This window comes from Lycium ferocissimum, chromosome 6 (genome assembly GCF_029784015.1).
Source record: "Lycium ferocissimum isolate CSIRO_LF1 chromosome 6, AGI_CSIRO_Lferr_CH_V1, whole genome shotgun sequence".
Lineage (NCBI taxonomy): Eukaryota > Viridiplantae > Streptophyta > Magnoliopsida > Solanales > Solanaceae > Lycium > Lycium ferocissimum.
In genome coordinates this window covers 7441503-7462390 of record NC_081347.1, presented here as the reverse complement: position 1 = coordinate 7462390, position 20888 = coordinate 7441503, and the positions used below count along the sequence as shown (strand labels likewise).

The 20888-nt window shown below is 35.5% G+C and overlaps 1 protein-coding gene across 1 annotated transcript; it reads left to right on the top strand.

The window, feature by feature from the left end:
• The first annotated feature begins 16211 nt into the window (after window positions 1-16211).
• On the top strand, window positions 16212-19970 carry LOC132061057 (uncharacterized). The gene is made up of 5 exons (XM_059453933.1): window positions 16212-16529; window positions 18782-18847; window positions 18944-19009; window positions 19109-19177; window positions 19269-19970. Exons 1-5 carry the CDS (start codon window positions 16212-16214, stop codon window positions 19494-19496), a joined length of 747 nt encoding a protein of 248 aa, XP_059309916.1. The 3' UTR covers window positions 19497-19970.
• The last annotated feature ends 918 nt before the right edge of the window (window positions 19971-20888 follow it).

Genomic DNA, 20888 nt, shown 5'->3' with positions numbered 1-20888 from the left:
TGGAATCACAAGAAGTAAAGGTTGGGAAATGAGAAGAATGAAAAGAAAGATAAATAATATATTTAAAAAATAATTAAAAACAAAAATAAAAAAATAAAAAATAAATTAAAATAATATAAATTAAAAAATAAATTAAAAGGTAATCCTGTAATTACACCCAATTCTCAACCCCTTTGAGAATTAGAGAGTCTAATTATCCCCTCCCAATTACATCCAATTACAAGATGACCATGTAATTACTTGGCCTTACAAACATATCAAACTGTGTAATTACACTCAATTTCAATTATATGGGTGACTTTCCAAACAGGCCCATAATAAGTATTGGTAAAAATATATGGAGCGGAGACTATTTGACCAGACACGCGGATTATCATGAAGTTAGTCAATGCAAGTTAAAGATGACATGTTCGACCTTCTCAGAATTAACGCTTCATTCGCACCGGACAATAGAGGTCTAGAATGACCCATCCGGGAAGGTTCAGAGTGCCCGAACAGATGATAACACACATAAAGGTCAAATTTTGAGATATCGGGTTCAATTTAATGCCCCACCTTTTTACTAAATTTAAAATTATTAAATACTATTTATTACTAAGTATTGTAACATACATTTATGTTAAATATATTACTAAATAATCATAATGGGGTACTATTATTGGAATAATAATTAATTGTGTTTTTAACAGATAACACCACAATTTAAATTAATTCATAAATGATTCAATTATAATCTGCTCTCTACCTAAAAAAGATAGAGGTAAGGTCTGTGTACATCCTACCCTCTCCAGACCCCACTTATGGGATTACTCTAGGTATGTTGTTGTTGTTGTTGTTGTAGTAGTAGTATTCAATTATAATCTTAAATTTGTAGCCAAGTCACTTGAATATAAATAAAATTCTAAGTTTGTTAAGCTTCTTAAATAATGCACCACAATATAAGACATGAAAGAATTTTATTATTACAAATATTTATACCTATGAATTGAAAGAGTAAATACCACTTAACCCCCCCTAACATTTACAGTTGGGAAACAATACTCCTGTCACGACCCAACCCCGTGGGCCGTGACCGGTGCCCTACTTAGGCACCCAGGCAGACGTACGAACCAAATCATCGCATTACAGCGTATTCAGATTTAACAGACATCATCCGCGCCGATAACCGTTGGCGGACATCACACAGATACCAAAACAAATGCTATCCTAAGCGGTCGCCCGTGCAGAATCATCGAATCAGAATCAAAGCTGGCGGAATATACATCGCCCAGACACACACATACATACAAACATGTGGGCCACATCGGCCGTAGTAGCATACGGGGCCGCTTAAGGACGCAAATCAGAATCATACACAGATAAACCGGAACCACGCACAACCAGACTGGACCCACGACCCACAAACATGACTACAGGCCTCTACGAACAGTACAGACATACGAACATATGACGGGACAGGGCCCCGCCGTACCCAAACAGTAGCAAATATACAGAATATCCAAAGCAGAGCATATATATACCAAATGTGGGCTCCGGATCGAGGGGAGCACTCCAAAGTAGCAGAATAGGTAGCCTAAACCGGAATCACCCAACCGAGCGCCCGTACCGCGCGGCATGAAACGCGACCCCACGCAAAAGGGGTCGCACGGAAAAAGTACCGAGTATGTAAAGCGAAGGTACGGTAATCCAAATCATAAATGGAGTCGAGAAGATACGAACAAATACGAATAAAAAATAAAAATCGTGCATAAGGCTCGGAACGTGGTCACCCCCCGACGCCGGTGCCACAACACATCATACTCCGAAGCTTTCAAATCTCCGTACATCTCCGAACAAATCATAATATCACACACATCACATCATCAAACATAACGAAGCCATATCACATCATAACACCATAGACGGTAACCGGCCCTATGGCGAGGCCTCGGAAACCGTAACACATCATACCGCCGAATATGTCATAGAGCGCACGATCACAAAACCGGCCCGGTACCGCGAACGAAATCATAATAATCGGCACGAACGAGTAGTGCGTAAATCATATGCATATTAAAAGTAAACTCCGTAAATCGACACATAATTTCATATACACCTACATTAGTTTCGTAAAGCTCAAAGCGAGTATCGAATAAATTGGAAATTAGTGTACAAAGGTTATGGACTTTTAGTTATCAATTTTTTTCGAAAAACGTATCGTAAGTTATTCTCGGAAAATATAGTAGCGCTCATAGTGATGAGCGTTCAAATAACATAATAAGACATTTCGAACGGACCTTAGAGTCATAAGCAAACACTTCCTTTATAAATCGTACGAAAACGAGTCAGACAAACCAAATAAGGGAAGTCTCGGGACTTGCGGGCCCACCTCGGGTCAAGCCGAGGCGGCGAACATAATTTACAAACATTAGGCTCCATAAAGTTATCCGTGAAAGTTTCGGAGCCATTCGGATTCATTTACGAAAGATACAAAGGTTTATGCGTTCTTATATCCAAAGGCAAGCATTTTGATTCAATTGCGGCGAATGAGTAGTAACCAAAAGCAAACTCGGATTTCTAGGAGCGAGAATTAGTCCCGAGGTTCCGTTTTCGGCCTAGTAGGTCTAGGACATGCCATATGAAGAATAGGTAAGCTTTACATACCTTGCGGACGTCTTATGCTCGTCCAATCTCAATTCCCATTTCGTCAAAAATCTGCAAATGGTCATCTTTACCAATTACTATTCATGCAAGTTGACATTTCAATCTTTGGTTTCTATTTGGCTACCGAAATTTCGGCAGCACTTCCCCTATAAATACGACACCCCCGAGATTCAACTCGGCTCAAAACAACCAACAACAACCCAACAACAACATCAATAGCATTAACAATTGTCATGAAACGCACTATAATATAAGTAGTCCTTCTTTTCACATACGATGACACTTTTCATTCCAACTTCACAATATCAAATTAATATCATTATTCTCACATTCATTTACCAACTCAAGGTTATTCAAACACAATTCGGACACACTTCTCATGATTTCACAAAATATACAAAATTTCCATCAAACCATAATTCATTTCAAAACCTCTAATCTTCAACATACATATTCCTAACATATTTTCATTTTCCAATTCCATCATCCATAATCATAATTCACATCTAAAATCTTACTTCCATAATTATATAAACTATATAAAAATCACATGAATTTCTCATCACAACATACAACCAACTTCAACACCAACTTGGTTCATTAAACCTTTCTTTTCATCACAAACATCACAACAACACAACTAACAACTAAATGAAAATTAATTCATTTCCAATTCACTTTCTTGCACCACACGGCCATATTCCACATTTCCAACTTTCCTCAATTTCATTCAACTTTCATTTCTAATATGAATTCCATCATAACCACAACTAAAACACAATACAAAATTCAACTCATCATAGCCATGCAACATATACACACCCACGGCTACAACACAAACACACACCACACGACTTGCACACTACAAATCACAATTCCACAATTCTCACCCATTCTAATCATCATAACACATATACTTATTCCATAACATAAAATATAGAATTCATACCTTTGCTTCAAATTCCAACTTTCCGCAAACGTGGTTCTTTCGCCAAACTAATTATACCACGTTGAAGAGCGTCTTGAGCTTGTCACTAATTCAAGAAAATTATAATTTTTGAATCAAGATTGGAGGCTTGGAATTTTTTTTTCTTTCTCTTTTCTCTCTTGTTCTTGGCCGAATGCACTCTCCTCTCATTTTTTTCTTGTTCTTTCTTTTTTTTCTTGAAGATTCTTGAAGACTTATCCCTTTTTATTATTAATCACATGATCAATTCATGAATTGGTTCATGACTTGGGCTTGGCCCTCTTTTCATTTAACTTGGCCGGTTGGGCCAAGTTTTTTTTTTTTTTTTTTTTGAGCCCAACACTTTTCATTTTCCTAAACACTTGGCTAACATATGTAATTCATGGAACAAATTTTCAAAATTTCAATTTTGTCCTTAGCCTTCCTCAACATCTCCGCATCCATACTTCCATAACCGGCATACATATATTAAGAAAAATCCAAACATGACCTTATCCTTACAACCCAAGTTTATTTCCAAATTTTCCCAAATACGCAAAAATGCCGGATATAACATCCTCCCCCCCTTTAAAACATTCGTCCTCGAATGTTAAATTAGTCTTATCGGCCTTAAAAGAAAACTTCTCGGGGGGGGGTTCTCTTGCCAACCACATACTCGTATTTAATCAGAACGCTTGTGAGGGCATTTCTTTTCTAACTCCTTCCATCATTCTCTGATATTACCGCATTAGGGCTATTTCGAAATCTTTATTAGTCCGGCGGGTTGCATAATCTTAAATAGGACATATGACGAACAAAATCTTTATCGTAACCGAAATCGGACGGATGTCGGACGGAGCCGGTCCGAATCAGAGGTACAAAGGACAGAAGCATAATCCAACGTTATCTTAAGCAGATTCAAAATCGGAGCCAGACGTACAGAAGTATATCGGACAGGCCCATAATCGGCATCAGATGCACCGAACTATATCCGATAGGTCCGTAATCAGAGTCAGACGTATGGAAGTAGACCAGACAGATCCGTGATCGGAGTCAGACGTACAGAAATATACCAGACAAATTTGCCGTCAGAGTCGGACGTACAAAAGTATATCGGACAAACGTATTCAGATTCGGAAGTACAGAAGTACAGCAGACAAAGTCATATTCCGACGTCATATCGAACAGATTCATAATCAAAGTCAAACGTACCGAGATATATCGAACCGGCCATAATCAGAGTCACACATACGAAGGTATATCAGACAGATTTGTAACCAGAATCAGACGTACGGGGCTACGTCGGACGTATTCGTAACCGAGTTAGGCGTACGGAGATATGTCAAACGTATTCGTAATCGAGTCGGACGTACGGAGGTACATCAGATAGAAGCATAATCGGATTCGGAGATACAGAGGCATAATAGACAGAGTTTCATCGAAATCGGAGGTATAAAAGTATGGTATACAAAATCTCGATCAAAGTCAGACCACCTTTCACTAATGCTTCGGGGTTTACGGAAGTTCCCTTGCTAACGTTTCCTTACTCACTCGGATTTTCGTGCCCCGAATTATTTCATCAAAACATTCGATAGGCTACAGCAATTGAGTTTATATCCTTACCATCGTTGTCTTATCGCAAAAAGGTCATTACCACATATCTATTCGCAATGTTTTCGAATTCTCATTTGAACCCTTTCCTAATTTCTTCTAACCCAATCTAGGTATTGCAACATAATTTGTAAGTCAAAGATCCCCGAACAACATCCTTTCTACACATACCTTTTTCTTGACCAATATGGTCACCAAGAAACAATCATACATATCCATATACATCATCTTACCTACAAACATTCCCAAATGCTTATTTAAACTTATTCTGATTTCGTCCACATTGCTCTTTCTTCTTTTCCTTATTACAGAGGGGCTTCCTTTCCAAATCCTCAATTTTCTTTTTTTTACCCGTCACTTCTCGCTTATTTACAAACTCGTTCGTCACACTTCCACATCGGGTTTTATGCATCGTCTCTAAATCTTTCGAAGGTTTTGCCTAATCACATTTCTTATCCTTCCTTTGTTCCAATATCCTTACTCACTTTCTTTTCGAACCTCGTCATGTTAGATCTCTTACAGCCATAATTCATAACGTAATCAGAGTCAATCCATTCTCTAACCCTTACTTTTCCTTTAGGTTACCCCAAATTTCCATTCATTTCTTATACCTATAATTTGTGAAAATTTCATATCCTTCCCAGGGGGTCACCCATCCCAGAATTGCTCTGGTCTTAGCACGCTTAACTTCGAAACTTTCGTGCGTTCTGATGCGTTATTGCTAATATAACCACGTCAATTGCCCCACACGACCTTTGTCACGTAATTTAGGGCAAGGTCGGAGTCTTTCTAAATTTTCGAAAAAATTTTTTTGTAGCGGGTCCCACCCTGCTTTAAGGAAATTTGTTCATATTTCTAACTATACAATCATCAATTCACTCCCGTTCACATACATATCATTCCTTTTCATCCTGGTCTCCTTAATTGCCACTGACAATGAAAACGTTTCATTCACCATTATTTAGAACCATTAAGACATCGGCTTTTCCTTTCTCTTTCAATTTTCAACTTTACGTTACAATCGTGCTTCAAATACCTTACCCATCATTCGTCCTTCATACCATTGCTTACCTGCGTACGGTGTAGCTCCTGACATCATCGGACACTATCTTACGTCGATACCGTTCCCCCAGCTGAAATCAAAAGTGAGTGAAACGGAATTCATTTCCTGCGGCTGGCTCTATCGCACGATCTAAGATTCAAAGAAAGGTAACATCCTAAATGTCCTGTAGCCTCCTGTTTATAGATGTGGTGCACAACACACCGATAAACAAGACTCTACGTGACACGGCCCGTAGACATTCCGAGGACAACGACCGCTCGATACCACTTTTGTCACGACCCAACCCCGTGGGCCGTGGCCGGTGCCCTACTTAGGCACCCAAACGTACTTACGAATCAAATCATCAAAATACCACATGATCGGATTTAACGGACATCATCCGCGCCGATAATCGAAAAGCGGACATCATACAAAACAAATGCTATCCTAAGCGGTCGCCCGTGTCAAACATCACATCGGAATCAAAGTTGGCGGAATATACATCGCCCGGACACACATACATACAAACATGGGCCACATCGGCCATAGTAGCATACGGGGCCGCTTAAGGACGCAAATCGAAATCATATACGTACAAACCGAACCACACACAACCGGGACCGGACCCACGACCCACAAACATGACTACGTGCCTCTACAAACAAAAGACGTACATACGAACATATGACGGGACGGGGCCCCGCCGTACCCAAACGAGCAAATATACGAATATCCAAAGCGAGCATATATATACCAAATGTGGGCTCCGGATCGAGGGGAGCACTCCAAAGTAGCGGAATAGGTAGCCTAAACCGGAATCACCCAACCGAGCGCACCGTACCGCGCGGCATGAAACGCAATGAAAGGGGGGGTCGGTACGGAAAAAATACCGAGTATGTAAAGCGAAGGTACGAATCCAAATCATAAATGGAGTCAGAAGATACAGAACGAATACAGAAGTAACAGACCCAAACCTGTGCGGAATGCAAACGTGCAGAATGCAAATAAAAATCGTGCATAAGGCTCAGGAACGTGGTCACCCCCTGACGCTGGTGCCACAACACATCATACTCCGTGCTTTCAAATCTCCGTACAGCTCCGAACAAATCATAATATCATACACATCACATCATCAAACATAACAGAAGCCATATCACATCATAACACCATAGACGGTAACCGGCCCTATGGCGAGGCCTCGGAAACCGTAACACATCATACCGCCGAATATGTCATAGAGCGCACGATCACAAAACCGGCCCGGGTACCGGCGAACGAAATCATAATAATCGGCACGAACAGAGTAGTGCAGAAATCATATGCATATTAAAAGTAAACTCCAGAAATCGACACATAATTTCATATACACCTACATTAGTTTCAGAAAGCTCAAAGCGAGTATCGAATAAATTGGAAATTAGTGTACAAAGGTTATGGACTTTTAGTTATCAATTTTTTTCGAAAAACGTATCGTAAGTTATTCTCGGAAAATATAGTAGCGCTCATAGTGATGAGCGTTCAAATAACATAATAAGACATTTCGAACGGACCTTAGAGTCATAAGCAAACACTTCCTTTATAAATCGTACGAAACGAGTCGGACAAACCAAATAAGGAAGTCTCGGGACTTGCGGGCCCACCTCGGGTCAAGCCGAGGCGGCGAACATAATTTACAAACATTAGGCTCCATAAAGTTATCCGTGAAAGTTTCGGAGCCATTCGGATTCATTTACGAAAGATACAAAGGTTTATGCGTTCTTATATCCAAAGGCAAGCATTTTGATTCAATTGCGCTGAATGAGTAGTAACCAAAAGCAAACTCAGATTTCTAGGAGCAGAATTAGTCCCGAGGTTCCGTTTTCGGCCTAGTAGGTCTAGGACATGCCATATGAAGAATAGGTAAGCTTTACATACCTTGCGGACGTCTTATGCTCGTCCAATCTCAATTCCCATTTCGTCAAAAATCTGCAAATGGTCATCTTTACCAATTACTATTCATGCAAGTTGACATTTCAATCTTTGGTTTCTATTTGGCTACCGAAATTTCGGCAGCACTTCCCCTATAAATACGACACCCCCGAGATTCAACTCGGCTCAAAACAACCAACAACAACCCAACAACAACATCAATAGCATTAACAATTGTCATGAAACGCACTATAATATAAGTAGTCCTTCTTTTCACATACGATGACACTTTTCATTCCAACTTCACAATATCAAATTAATATCATTATTCTCACATTCATTTACCAACTCAAGGTTATTCAAACACAATTCGGACACACTTCTCATGATTTCACAAAATATACAAAATTTCCATCAAACCATAATTCATTTCAAAACCTCTAATCTTCAACATACATATTCCTAACATATTTTCATTTTCCAATTCCATCATCCATAATCATAATTCACATCTAAAATCTTACTTCCATAATTATATAAACTATATAAAAATCACATGAATTTCTCATCACAACATACAACCAACTTCAACACCAACTTGGTTCATTAAACCTTTCTTTTCATCACAAACATCACAACAACACAACTAACAACTAAATGAAAATTAATTCATTTCCAATTCACTTTCTTGCACCACACGGCCATATTCCACATTTCCAACTTTCCTCAATTTCATTCAACTTTCATTTCTAATATGAATTCCATCATAACCACAACTAAAACACAATACAAAATTCAACTCATCATAGCCATGCAACATATACACACCCACGGCTACAACACAAACACACACCACACGACTTGCACACTACAAATCACAATTCCACAATTCTCACCCAATTCTAATCATCATAACACATATACTTATTCCATAACATAAAATATAGAATTCATACCTTTTTCTTCAATTTCAACTTTGCCGCAAACGTGGTTCTTTCGCCAAACTAATTATACCACGTCGGAGAGCGTCTTGAGCTTGCTACTAATTCAAGAAAATTATAATTTTTGAATCAAGATTGGAGGCTTGGAATTTTTTTCTTTCTCTTCTTTCTCTCTTGTTCTTGGCCGTGCACTCTCCTCTCATTTTTTTCTTGTTCTTTCTTTGTTTTTCTTGAAGATTCTTGAAGACTTATCCCTTTTTATAATTAATCACATGATCAATTCATGAATTGGTTCATGACTTGGGCTTGGCCCTCTTTTCATTTAACTTGGCCGGTTGGGCCAAGTTTGTTTTTTTTTTTCTAGCCCAACACTTTTCATTTTCCTAGCCCAACACTTGGCTAACATATGAAATTCATGGAACAAATTTTTAAAATTTCAATTTTGTCCTTAGCCTTCCTCAACATCTCCGCATCCATACTTCCATAACCGGCATACATATATTAAGAAAAATCCAAACATGACCTTATCCTTACAACCCAAGTTTATTTCCAAATTTTCCCAAATACGCAAAAATGCCGGATATAACAACTCCCTCCACATATTGAATGGGAACGATAAGTAACCCGAGAAGATTTGTAGAGGAGGCCACTTTCAAGTTTCAATTGGGAATAAGTCCACTCAATTTCTTTTTCAATTATTTTTTGGTCTTAGGGTTTAAAAAAAGGAACGGGGTATATTTCATACTTTTAAAAAGTTTGGAGGTTTGAAGTTATACACTTAAGTCTCTGTGACTTGTAATAAAATATACAAGCCCTTCTCTCTTTCTCCTAAAATATGCATAAGTTCCCTTCTCTCTATTCACTCTCTTCTCTATCAAGACCAATCTCTCCAGTCGATTTTTTTCTCTCTAGAGCCCAAAGGCTCTCCAATCATCGTCCTCAGGTATGTTAATTAATTTTGCATCAGTGGCGAAGCATTTTAAGATCCATATTGCCTATTTAAAAGTATGATTTGATTAATTTTTTTTTCGATCTTGATAAAAACCTAGTGTTCATAAAGTTCTGCGTTTTTTCAAAACCTTTGAAGTTTTGGTTGTTTTCCTATCGAAATATGTGTTATTTATACTTATTTTGTTTGTTTCGATCTTTCTTTTTGTGTTTTTGTTTTTTTATAAATTATGGTCTATTAATAGACTTTTGGTCCATTATTCTTATTCCCTATCTGAAAAATAGACAAAATAAAGTTCCTATTTGAGGATGGTTCAGACACAACCGCCACATCCCCGTTCAGGATGGTTTAGATACATATGGTTCAGATTCATGGTTCAGATACAGTTGAGAGTTGAGAGTGATGGCTCTTATATCGTGGTTCAACAAAGTCTATATTGTTCATGTATAGATTGTATAAATGCCTAGGTGTAGAGAAAGAAGAGGAAAAATACACCCCGTTCTAGTGATATGGTTCAAATCCGTTCTACTGCGGATCGTAAGGATAAAAAAAAAAAAAGAGGTGAAAAAGTTAGCCGAGATGTAAAAAGAAAAAGAAGTGCAGAAGCTGAGAGTGAGTCCTACTCAGACCCCACTAATGAGTGTAGTGTTGATGGTGATGAAGGAGATAGAGTTGAGAATGATGGTTATGTATCTGAGAATGGAGGCGTTTTGATCAAGAAAGATAATGGAGTTTGATCAAGAAAAGAGATAATGGAGGAGTTTGTTCAAGAAAAAAGACAACGGAGGAGTTTGAACTTTTGGTCGGTTTTATATACGGAAGGATGTATTGTTAAGGTTATAAATTTAAGAATTTTTTGCTTTATTAACGTTGTAGAGAAATTTGTGGTCCGTCAGTCGAAAAAAAGCCAGATGTGCTAGGTCAATTATAAGCAAAATCGGAAATAAACCACCTTAGTTTATAATGACTCACTGCTTAGGACAATTTTAGATCATTTTGGTCGATGATGGACAAGAGAAATAAAGGCGATCGTTGGAATGAAAAGCATGCTGAATTTGCACTAGTCTAATGAAAAAAAAATTAAAAAAAATATAAAACCCAAACCCCAAACTTGAAATTGCACAAATCTAAGGAATTGCGGATATGTACCATAGACCGACCATCGTCAATAGCTAACAGTTATCATTTAGGTCGACTTCACGCATGGTCAATAATTATCCACATGTTATATATAGACAAGGGAAATATTTGTCTAAAAATCCATAAATAAATAAAATAAAATAAATGAAAGGACATGCCACTATTTAAACATTATAATAACACTTTAATACATTATATGAGAGTCCCCATACATTGAGCACATGATCAAAAGAGTTTTAAGACAAGTAATGGTACTTAAAAGGCTAATATTTGTCTTAAAAAAAGTCATAAATAAAAAAATAAAATAAAAAAATGATATTAAACATTATAGTAACACTTTAATACATCATAGGAGAGTCCACATCCATTGAATACATTATCAAAATAGTTTTACGACAAGTAATGATACTTAAAAGGCCAATATTTATCTAAAAAGCCATAAATAAATAAATAAAATAAAATAAATAGAAAGATTTGATGCTATTTAAACATTATAATAACACTTTAGTATATCTTATGAGAGTTCCCATCCATTAGACACATGATCCAAGGAGTTTAAACACAAGTAATGGTTATCCTAAGAATAAGGTTGTGCTTTGAGAACAATAACTTGTTCAGACTAATTGGATAGTAGTGTTATGATTACCATTACTTGTCCTAAAACTCTTTTGATCATGTGTTCAATGGATTAAGACTCTCATATGGTGTATTAAAGTATTATTATAATGTTTAAATAGCGGCATGTCCTCTTTTTATTTTATTTATAAATTTATGAATTTTTTAGACAAATATTGGTCTTTTAAGTATCATTACTTGTCCTAAAACTCTTTTGATCAAGTGTTCAATGAATGGGAATTCTCATATGATGTATTAAAGTGTTATTCTAATGTTTAGATAGTGACATGTCCTTTTATTTTTGTTTATTTATGACCTTTTCAGATAAAAAAATTGAGATCCCCAGCGGAGTCGTCTTTCTCTTTCTTTCCTTTTAAAAAAAAAGAGATTAAAATTGGCCTTTTAAGTATCATTACTTTCCTAAAACTCTTTTGATCATGTGTTCAATGGATGAGGACTCTCGTATGATTTATTAAAGTATTATTATAATGTTTAAATAGTGTTATGTCATTTATTATTTTATTTTATTTTATTTTATTTATTTATGGCTCTTTTTAGATAAATATTGGCCTTTTAAATATCATTACTTGTCCTAAAACTCTTTTGATTATGTGTTTAATGAATGGAGACTCTCATATTATGTATTAAAGTGTTATTATAATGTTTAAATAGTGATATGTCCTTTTTAAATTTTTTTCTATTTATGGCTATTTAGATAAATATTGGCCTTTTAAGTACCATTACTTGTCCTAAAACTCTTTTGCTCATGTGTTTAATGGATGGGGACTCTCATATGATGTATTAAAGTGTTATTATAATGTTTAAATAGTGATATGTCCTTTTTTTTAAAAAAATTATTTATGGCTATTTAGACAAATATTGGCTTTTTAAGTACCATTACTTGTCCTAAAACTATTTTGATCATGTGTTTGATGGATGGAGACTCTCATATGATGTATTAGAGTGCTATTATAATGTTTAAATAGTGGTATGTCTTTTTTCTTAAAAAAATCTATTTATGGCTATTTAGACAAATATTGGCCTTTTAAGTACCATTACTTGTCCTAAAACTCTTTTAATCATGTGTTCAATGGATGGGGACTCTCATATGGCATATTAAAGTGTTATTATAATATTTAGATATACTTTTATTTTTATTTTTTATTTACTTATGGCTTTTTAGACAAATATTGTCCTTGGTCTGTACATAACATGTGGAAAATTATTGCACATGCGTGAAGTCAAGCCTAAATGATAACTGTTAGCTATTGACGATGAGGTTTATGGTATAACTATCCATGATCCCTCAGATTTGTGCAATTTGGGATTTGGGGTTTGTGGTTTTATTTTTTGTTTTTTTGCCCGTACACTCTTCGTCATCACTATCAGGATCATCTTGTCACCTTGCTCATAGAAATCCAATTCCAACATTTCGTGGTCTCCTCCCATTCACCCATGTAATCATCACCTACTATAATATATTCTGCAATCGACGTCATAATAAATCTATAATAGACTACAACTATAGTTTATGACTGCAATTGACGCCATAATAAATCGACAATAGACTACGACTATGGTCTATGACTGCAATCGACACCATACTAAGTCGCTGGGGACTAATTTTTTTGATGAAAAATCAAAACTTTTGACGGAAACGGGATCTGAAAAGTGGATAAATCGGGAACTTTTGGAGGGAATTTTTTTTTTTGGGTAATTAAAATGTTGGGGGTTGGGGGCCAAAGTATAGTTTTCAAAACTTTGGGGCTGGGATTTTGACACGGCACATCTCTGACATGCTGACGTCATAAATGGTGGCCAAAGCACCAATTTTTGAAGACTTGTGGCCTTTGACAAAATAACATTTCAATATGGCCTTTTGGCCAACTCCCCCAAGCAACCCCTTATGTATGAAAATATATAACTCTTATTATTTTCTCATTCACCTATTCCGTTGAAAATAATGTATTTCTTTTAGAATAGAGTGAAAATCATTACACCCCCTCAATATGAATAATAGACGACCCCCCGCCCCCCCCCCCCCTCTCATCCTATGCAATGTCTCTTTTATCCTTGACACTTTCAATCTTCCATCAATGTAGTTAAGTTCATGAATTTGTTACAAATTGTAATGCTGTTTTTTATTATTGTTATTTTAATTTTACACGTATTAAGTATGTATATATGTATAATATAGATGCATAACTCATTTTCTCTTAATATTCTTTATTATCTGTATAAATAAACGAGTTTTGGTTGTCAATAATGGAATATTTTCTAAATTGTTATTTAAATCTATTACAAAATAATATTTTTTTAGGAATTTGTTATTAAATACACCTCTAATTTTATTAATTACTTTTGTATTACCTGCATTGAAATATGTTTATAAAGTTATGATTATCTGTTATTTTTACTTGTATATATAGATATTAGGATTTTGATTATAACAACAACATATCCAGTGTAATTCCACAAGTGGGGAGATATTAGAGTTTTGATTATTACTAAAATTAACTTTTTTATCTGCTCACTTATTTCATTTCTTATAGTTGTATTTATTTCATTATAGAACGTCATTAATTTATATACTCAGTTAGTATTTCTCACTTTTCTTTTTTCGCAGCCCCAAGAATACGGAATAGGTGAATGAGAAAATAATCAGAGGTATATATATTCGTGTTTTAATTCTAGAAAGAAAAAGAAAATCTTTATTCAAAAAAAAGAAAATCATCGAAAAAATTGTGAAATGGGATTATCGTTCCCATTCAATACGTGGAGGGGTATTGTTTTCTAATCCTGAAATGTTAGGGTTTCATGTTATGAGGTAAAGTGGGATTGACTCGAATAGAAAAGAAAACTAGTCAAATGCTAAATTTATTTTAACAAGTCATCTGTACATAAAATTCACAGAACAAACAGGTACAACAAAAGAGAAACAAATAGTGTAAGGAGATAATAAAATATAAGTTATAATTAATTTAAAATTAAATAAATTTGATAAAAACTTACAAGAATTAAAATTAAAAGTAACCAACAACTGAGAGATTAAATGTGCAACTATCCCCTTTAGGAAATAATCTTTTGGGTGTGACCCTGTATTTAAACTTTAAAGAAACAATAAAAGGAAAAAGGAATACTCCTTAACATGCACCATCGACGTAGAGTAGTTTGCCCCAAGGATGAAACCCTAGGCGGAGGAAAACAGGAAAGTGTAACGGCCACGTGTATTATGTGGGTCCCCAAGACTTCTGTTATGCTCCCCACCAATATACATACACTACAAATATGATATCAACAACATCAACGTATACTCCATCTGTTTAGTTTTATTTGACTCTTGTGCTAAATTTTTTTTTTTTTTTTTACTTGTGTATTAAATAAAACTCACTTTTAATTTTCTAATTTGAAAAATCAAGAGATAATTTATCATTTTATACTTATTTTATCCTTATTACAAAGTATCCCTCTGTGTTAATTTATGTGGTTATGTGGTACAATTCGAATTTCGAAAGTCAAACTTCTTTATTTAGACCGTGAATTCAAAGATATAATCTTTAAGTTTTTTTGAAAAATAATTTAAATATGTAGAAACTACATAAAAAGTAATATAAGTCACAATGATTAATAATTTATTTAAAGGGCATACGATTAAATCGCGTTCAAGTATTTTCTCATTTGATTCTCGAAATCTGTATCATATAAATTGGGACAGTATTAATTATTTCCGATCCATTTCTGGATGAGTGAGATCATAATTATCATTTTACTTATTGCTTCTTTAAGGATTTGTCAAGTCAAACATGTATAGCATGAGTACTTCTTAAATTTAGCAAATTAAGAAAACTATTATTTTCTACTAACACTACCCTTAATATTAAAAAATTTCATAAATTACTAATAATCAAATTTAAATTTCAAAAGCTAATTACTAAGATTAATTTAGTAAATCCTTATAAATACTTCTTAAGAAGGCCAAGTAAAATAAAAAGGAAGGAGTAATTTAATAAGCGAAATGAAAAGGAAAGGGAGTCAAAGATTTAACCCGAACCCGTTTAGAAAGCTCAAAAGAAAGAAACAAAACAAAGCATTTTACTCGAATTTCTGAAGCCGATAATATATATATATATACACAATATAGATCAAGATTTCCATTTAATCAGTAGTCATATTACACGATAGAGATAGGTAGAGATAGAGAGAAAAAGAGAGAGGAGAAAGGAAATCCCATAAATATACACATACACACACACACACACAAGTAATAAAATCTTAAATACAAAGGAGAATTCGTTTCAGTTCTCTCCATATATATATATATATACTTGCCATTCCCCATCAGTTCCTCCATTTCTCTCCTCTCCTCATATATTCTCAAACCCTTTTTTGAGACACTGTGAAACTATATTTCTAGATATGAAAGACGATTGGATATCCACTGCTTTATCCGATGATACAGTTGTGGCTGACCTTCTTTTCCGACTTAAACACCACCACCCAGCCACGGCGGCGCAGGCCACTTCGACGGCGGCGAAGGGTTTGAATCTGATATTGAGTGGTTGGGGTAGCCATAAGCCGAGGTCTAAGCCGTCATCAAATACATCAGTTAAGAAAGCGTATATTACTACTACCAATACTACAAGGTGTAGCCCTACAACGCCGCTTTCGTGGAGTGGCGGTACTGCTTCACCTAGCGATGGTGCCTCCGATCTATCTTCCGCTTTCAGATCCAAGGTTTGTATTCCTTTTTTTTTTTTAACTCACCTTCATCTCTTCTTCTACCACTCAAAAAAACGTTGTCAATTCAGTCTGGGGATTAAGTTTCCTGTTACTTCCTTCAACCTTCTCCATTTTTTCAAAAAAAAGGAAAAAACAAAAAATAACCTTCTCCATTTGTGTCTATCATCCTGTTGCTAAATTGTTCATAGCTAACAGATTTTTTTGAAAATCCGTCACTAATCCAACGGATTTTGTTCATCGCTAATTTCTTTTTTTTTGGATTTCCGGTCATCAGATCTGTGAAATTGGCGCGTTTTTGACCGGACTACCCTTAGGTGGCTGGGTATTGAAAGTTTTCTTTTTGTTTGTTTAGGAGAACATTCTTTTATTCCTTTTTCTTTTCCTTCTTCAACACTCTTTTCTAAGAGTAGCCGCAATTACCATTTTACCATTCCAGTTCCTTCCATAAGTGTCATCTTTGTCGTTATAAATTGAGTCTCGGGATTAAATTTCCTATTACGTCATTGTTTTTCATCTCTCCGGTGATGACATCAACTTTCCGGTCATCGGATCTGTGAAATTGGCGTGTTTTTTTACCAGACTACCTTCAGTTGACGTAGGTTTGTAGGTATTGAACCTTTTTTTTTTTTTTTTTATTTTAATATTTCGGCGAGTAAGTTTTTGGTTAAGGAGAACATTCCTGTTTTTTCACTTTTCCTTTCTCAACACACACTTTTCTAGAGTAGCTGAAATGAATGACCATTTTACCCCTGGTGAGTCAACTCGTGTTGTGTCCGATCCGCCGTCGTGGCATGGATGGACGTACGTGGTTGGATATTGAATTTATTTTCCATATTTGGATTTTGGGTTGAGTAAGTTTTTCAGTTTTGAGGTCACGCTCTTTTTGTTTGTTTACGAGAATAAGATATTTCCCTTATTTATTTATTTTCTTTTCCTTTTTCAACACTCTTTTTTTAGAGTAACTGCAATGACTATTTTACCCCTCAGTGAGTCAACTTGTGTTGTGTCCGATCTGCCTCGGCGGCATAGGTGTACGCGGTGTCACCCTTTTTTTCTCTTTTGAAATTTTTAATAATTTTTTCGGGTCGACCCGGGTAAGGATATATCGGGTCGGGTTAGTGCAAGTGACGCACGAGGGAAAGATCACGTTTTTTTCTCTTGTCCGCTTCTTTTATGGTTCGGTATATGTAAATGACAAAAATATCCTTTCATCCCTCAGTTTAGGAGTGGTTCTGTTATAAACTGTTTTTAGTTTATTATTCTATTCAGATCTGGGGAAGCTTCCCTTTTACAAATAAACTTTCGGCTCTTTTCTACTATTTATTAGGAGTAGTACTAAAGTGGTCTGTTCTTTTGAAAAAGAAAAATTCCGTGTGGTGAAATGACGTAAATAACCTTTTGGTTGAGTCAAAAGTTCATGGGGATGAATGTGTTCGGTGGATAGTGGATCTTCAGAATTTCTGTTTTGGGTTTTAATATTTTGGGGTAATGAAGAAGTTGGGTGGAGTGAATTGATATTGAGATTCTGGTACATAAAATCGCACGTTTTGTCCTTAAAATGGATTTGGTTTTTAATTTTTACCCTTAATATAGTTTGGTATTTTTTTTGGCGCTTTAGCAACCGAATGCTTAATGGGTGTGAGCTGACGTCTGTCAATTTATGCGCTGCGATTTATTTATTTGTTTTGGTAAATTCAAGACCAACATAAAAGTGCAAATGACCCGTTCTAGTAAAACATAGGCCGGACAACGATTGGTAAAATGGTTACTTTTCGTAGTTATTACAGGAGGTAAAAAGTGAAAAAAGGGAGAGAGACTAGATCGGATGTCAAAATCACATAATGGACTCGTGTGAATCATCATCCCTGAATAAGTCAGAAGTGTTGTATTCACGCGCCCAACAGCTTTGGCCGCTCTCCTACTTTCTTTACGTGTCTTTTTCCTATTGCTCTGATATTCCGTCACTTTTCTTCTTTCTACTATAATTGTATGTACTCCTATGTACTAACAACTTAAACAGTGAAAACCCCATCTGTTCTGTTAGACTTGATCCGCATCACACATTGGGCTAAGTGGTCCCAATTGTTGGATCCAAAACTTGTAGCATATAAGCTTATCCTCTTTTGCCCCTTGGCCCCAATCTCCCCGCTACTTTTGTATTATTAGGGAGAAAAAATCAGAGCTACTTATATATTTTGGGTGCCTTTTATTGCAGTGATTAAATGTTGATGACACATGTTTTGCAGGGCACTTTCACTCATGAAACAAGTAACATTAGCAGCAGCAGTAGCAAAAGATCAAAAAACAAGAGGGTAAGCATTGAATTTAAAAACAATTGACAGTGTTTAAGGTTAAAAAGTACTTAGTTGTGCATTGCTAATGATCAAGTTTTGTAACATTTCTTTTAGCAGACATTCACTGAACTTAAGGAGAAAGAGAACTTGCTACTAAATGAGAGGGTACATCTGAAGAGGGTAAGTTTCCTATGGTTCCATTTTGTTTATCTTGTATTTCCCAAACACCAAGTTCTATATCTGGTTTGTCTAAAATGAGTGTCCTTACTGGCTTAACAGGAACTAGCGTCGACTCATGTGAACCTCAATGAGCAAAGAGCTAGGAGTGATAACTTGAAGAGAATCAAGGTTTGTTTTTGCCTTCATTTCAGAAATACATCTATTAATACATTTTCATAATTATAGATGTACTAAATTCTCATCAACTTTTGTTGTGCAGATTGATTTGAATCTACAATCCTCAAATGACATGGCTGCAGCAGAATCAGTGTCCAATCGATGCTCCAACTTGCTTGAACCATCAAGAACCGACCGTGCTGATTCAGTTTTGTCAAGACATACCATGGATGATGACTTGGCCTCTAGTGAGAATCAGAATAGAGGCTTTTTTCTACCTGATCTAAATGTGATGCCCTCAGAGGATGAAATTGGCACACTATGGAATTAGGCGTGTCAGAAGGAGAATCAACAACTCATGTTGTTGACCTTCGTAGCTGTGATAATCGGGTATCAGCTTCTTGCTTGAGCCGAGGAGCTGTTTGTAAATTACAAGAAGAGATCGAGACGAAGTGTCAGATGCAATGACTCTCCGTTTTTCAGGCTGAGACGAAGTCTCAGTTGCACTGGACCATGGGAAAACAGCGGGTGTTATAAAGCCGCATGACCGAGTTGTTCTTTTCCAGAAAGTTGGTGGTGAAGATTATTGAGCTTGAGAATTAGGTTTATACATCTTTGTATGTTTCACTTGGCTGGACAACATCAGAGCATTCTCAGGTTAACAGAATACATGAAAATTGTTTTATGGAGCTATAAAAAAACCAGGTTGAGCTCTGGCTATAATAATTGCTCGTGTAACAGGACTAATCAACTGTAAGTAACGCTTACCAGTTTGGATTATAACAACATTATCTTTTTAAGGCGATTGCCCTCTTTAATAAGTAAGCATTTGGCCATAGAAACCAAAAACTTTTTCAGAGTTGGAGTTGGAGTTGGAGTTAGAGTTGTGTTTGGTCATAGTTTTTGCAAATAGTATTTTTTTTGTTGAAATGTATTTGTTTTGGTTGTGAAAAAAGTCAAAAACTTGAAAAACAAGTTTTTCTTGTTTTTCAAATTCCAAATTCATGGCCAAACACTAATTTTTGAAAAAAGTGAAAAAAAAATCTGGAAAAAAGTGAATAATTCTTATGGCATTAAGGTGATAAAATCGCGTTCAAATTCATATAAGGATTTAAAATGTCAATTTTTCTAATCTGTACAAAGCTGCTTCACATTTTGATTTTTTAGGTCAATATTATGTACTCCCTCCATTACTTTTTGTACTTACGATATAATAGATTTTGACATTTTTAGATCTCATCACTTTCATTATTTTTAGGTACCTAAACCTCTTTTACATATGAAGATAAGACTATTTTTTTTCCTGTTTTACCCATAATATTAATTATTCACTTCAAATCATTTTTTAAATCCAATAAAAATATGTATCAATTAATATGAGTACATTGGTAAATTATGTACTCCATTAAAAAACCGTATGATTTCCTTAAAATTGTGAGGGGGAAAATTTATCATAATTTAGCACATGAAAAGTTTTAGCTTTTTTAAGAGGCATTCAATGCCAACCAACTTGGATATAAATCAGCATTCACAAGATGAATTATCTTGATAAAAGTGTACTATGCACATGAGCAGAGTATGTCTTTCAGGTATATAAGCAGCTATAACTTAAGAATCGAGTAGTGAATGCCTCAAGGAATTTATTTTCTTCTTCTAAGGTTTTCGTTTAGATCTTAATAATACTTTACGTGCCATGTGCTATTTGTTTTAGTAAATGTGACAT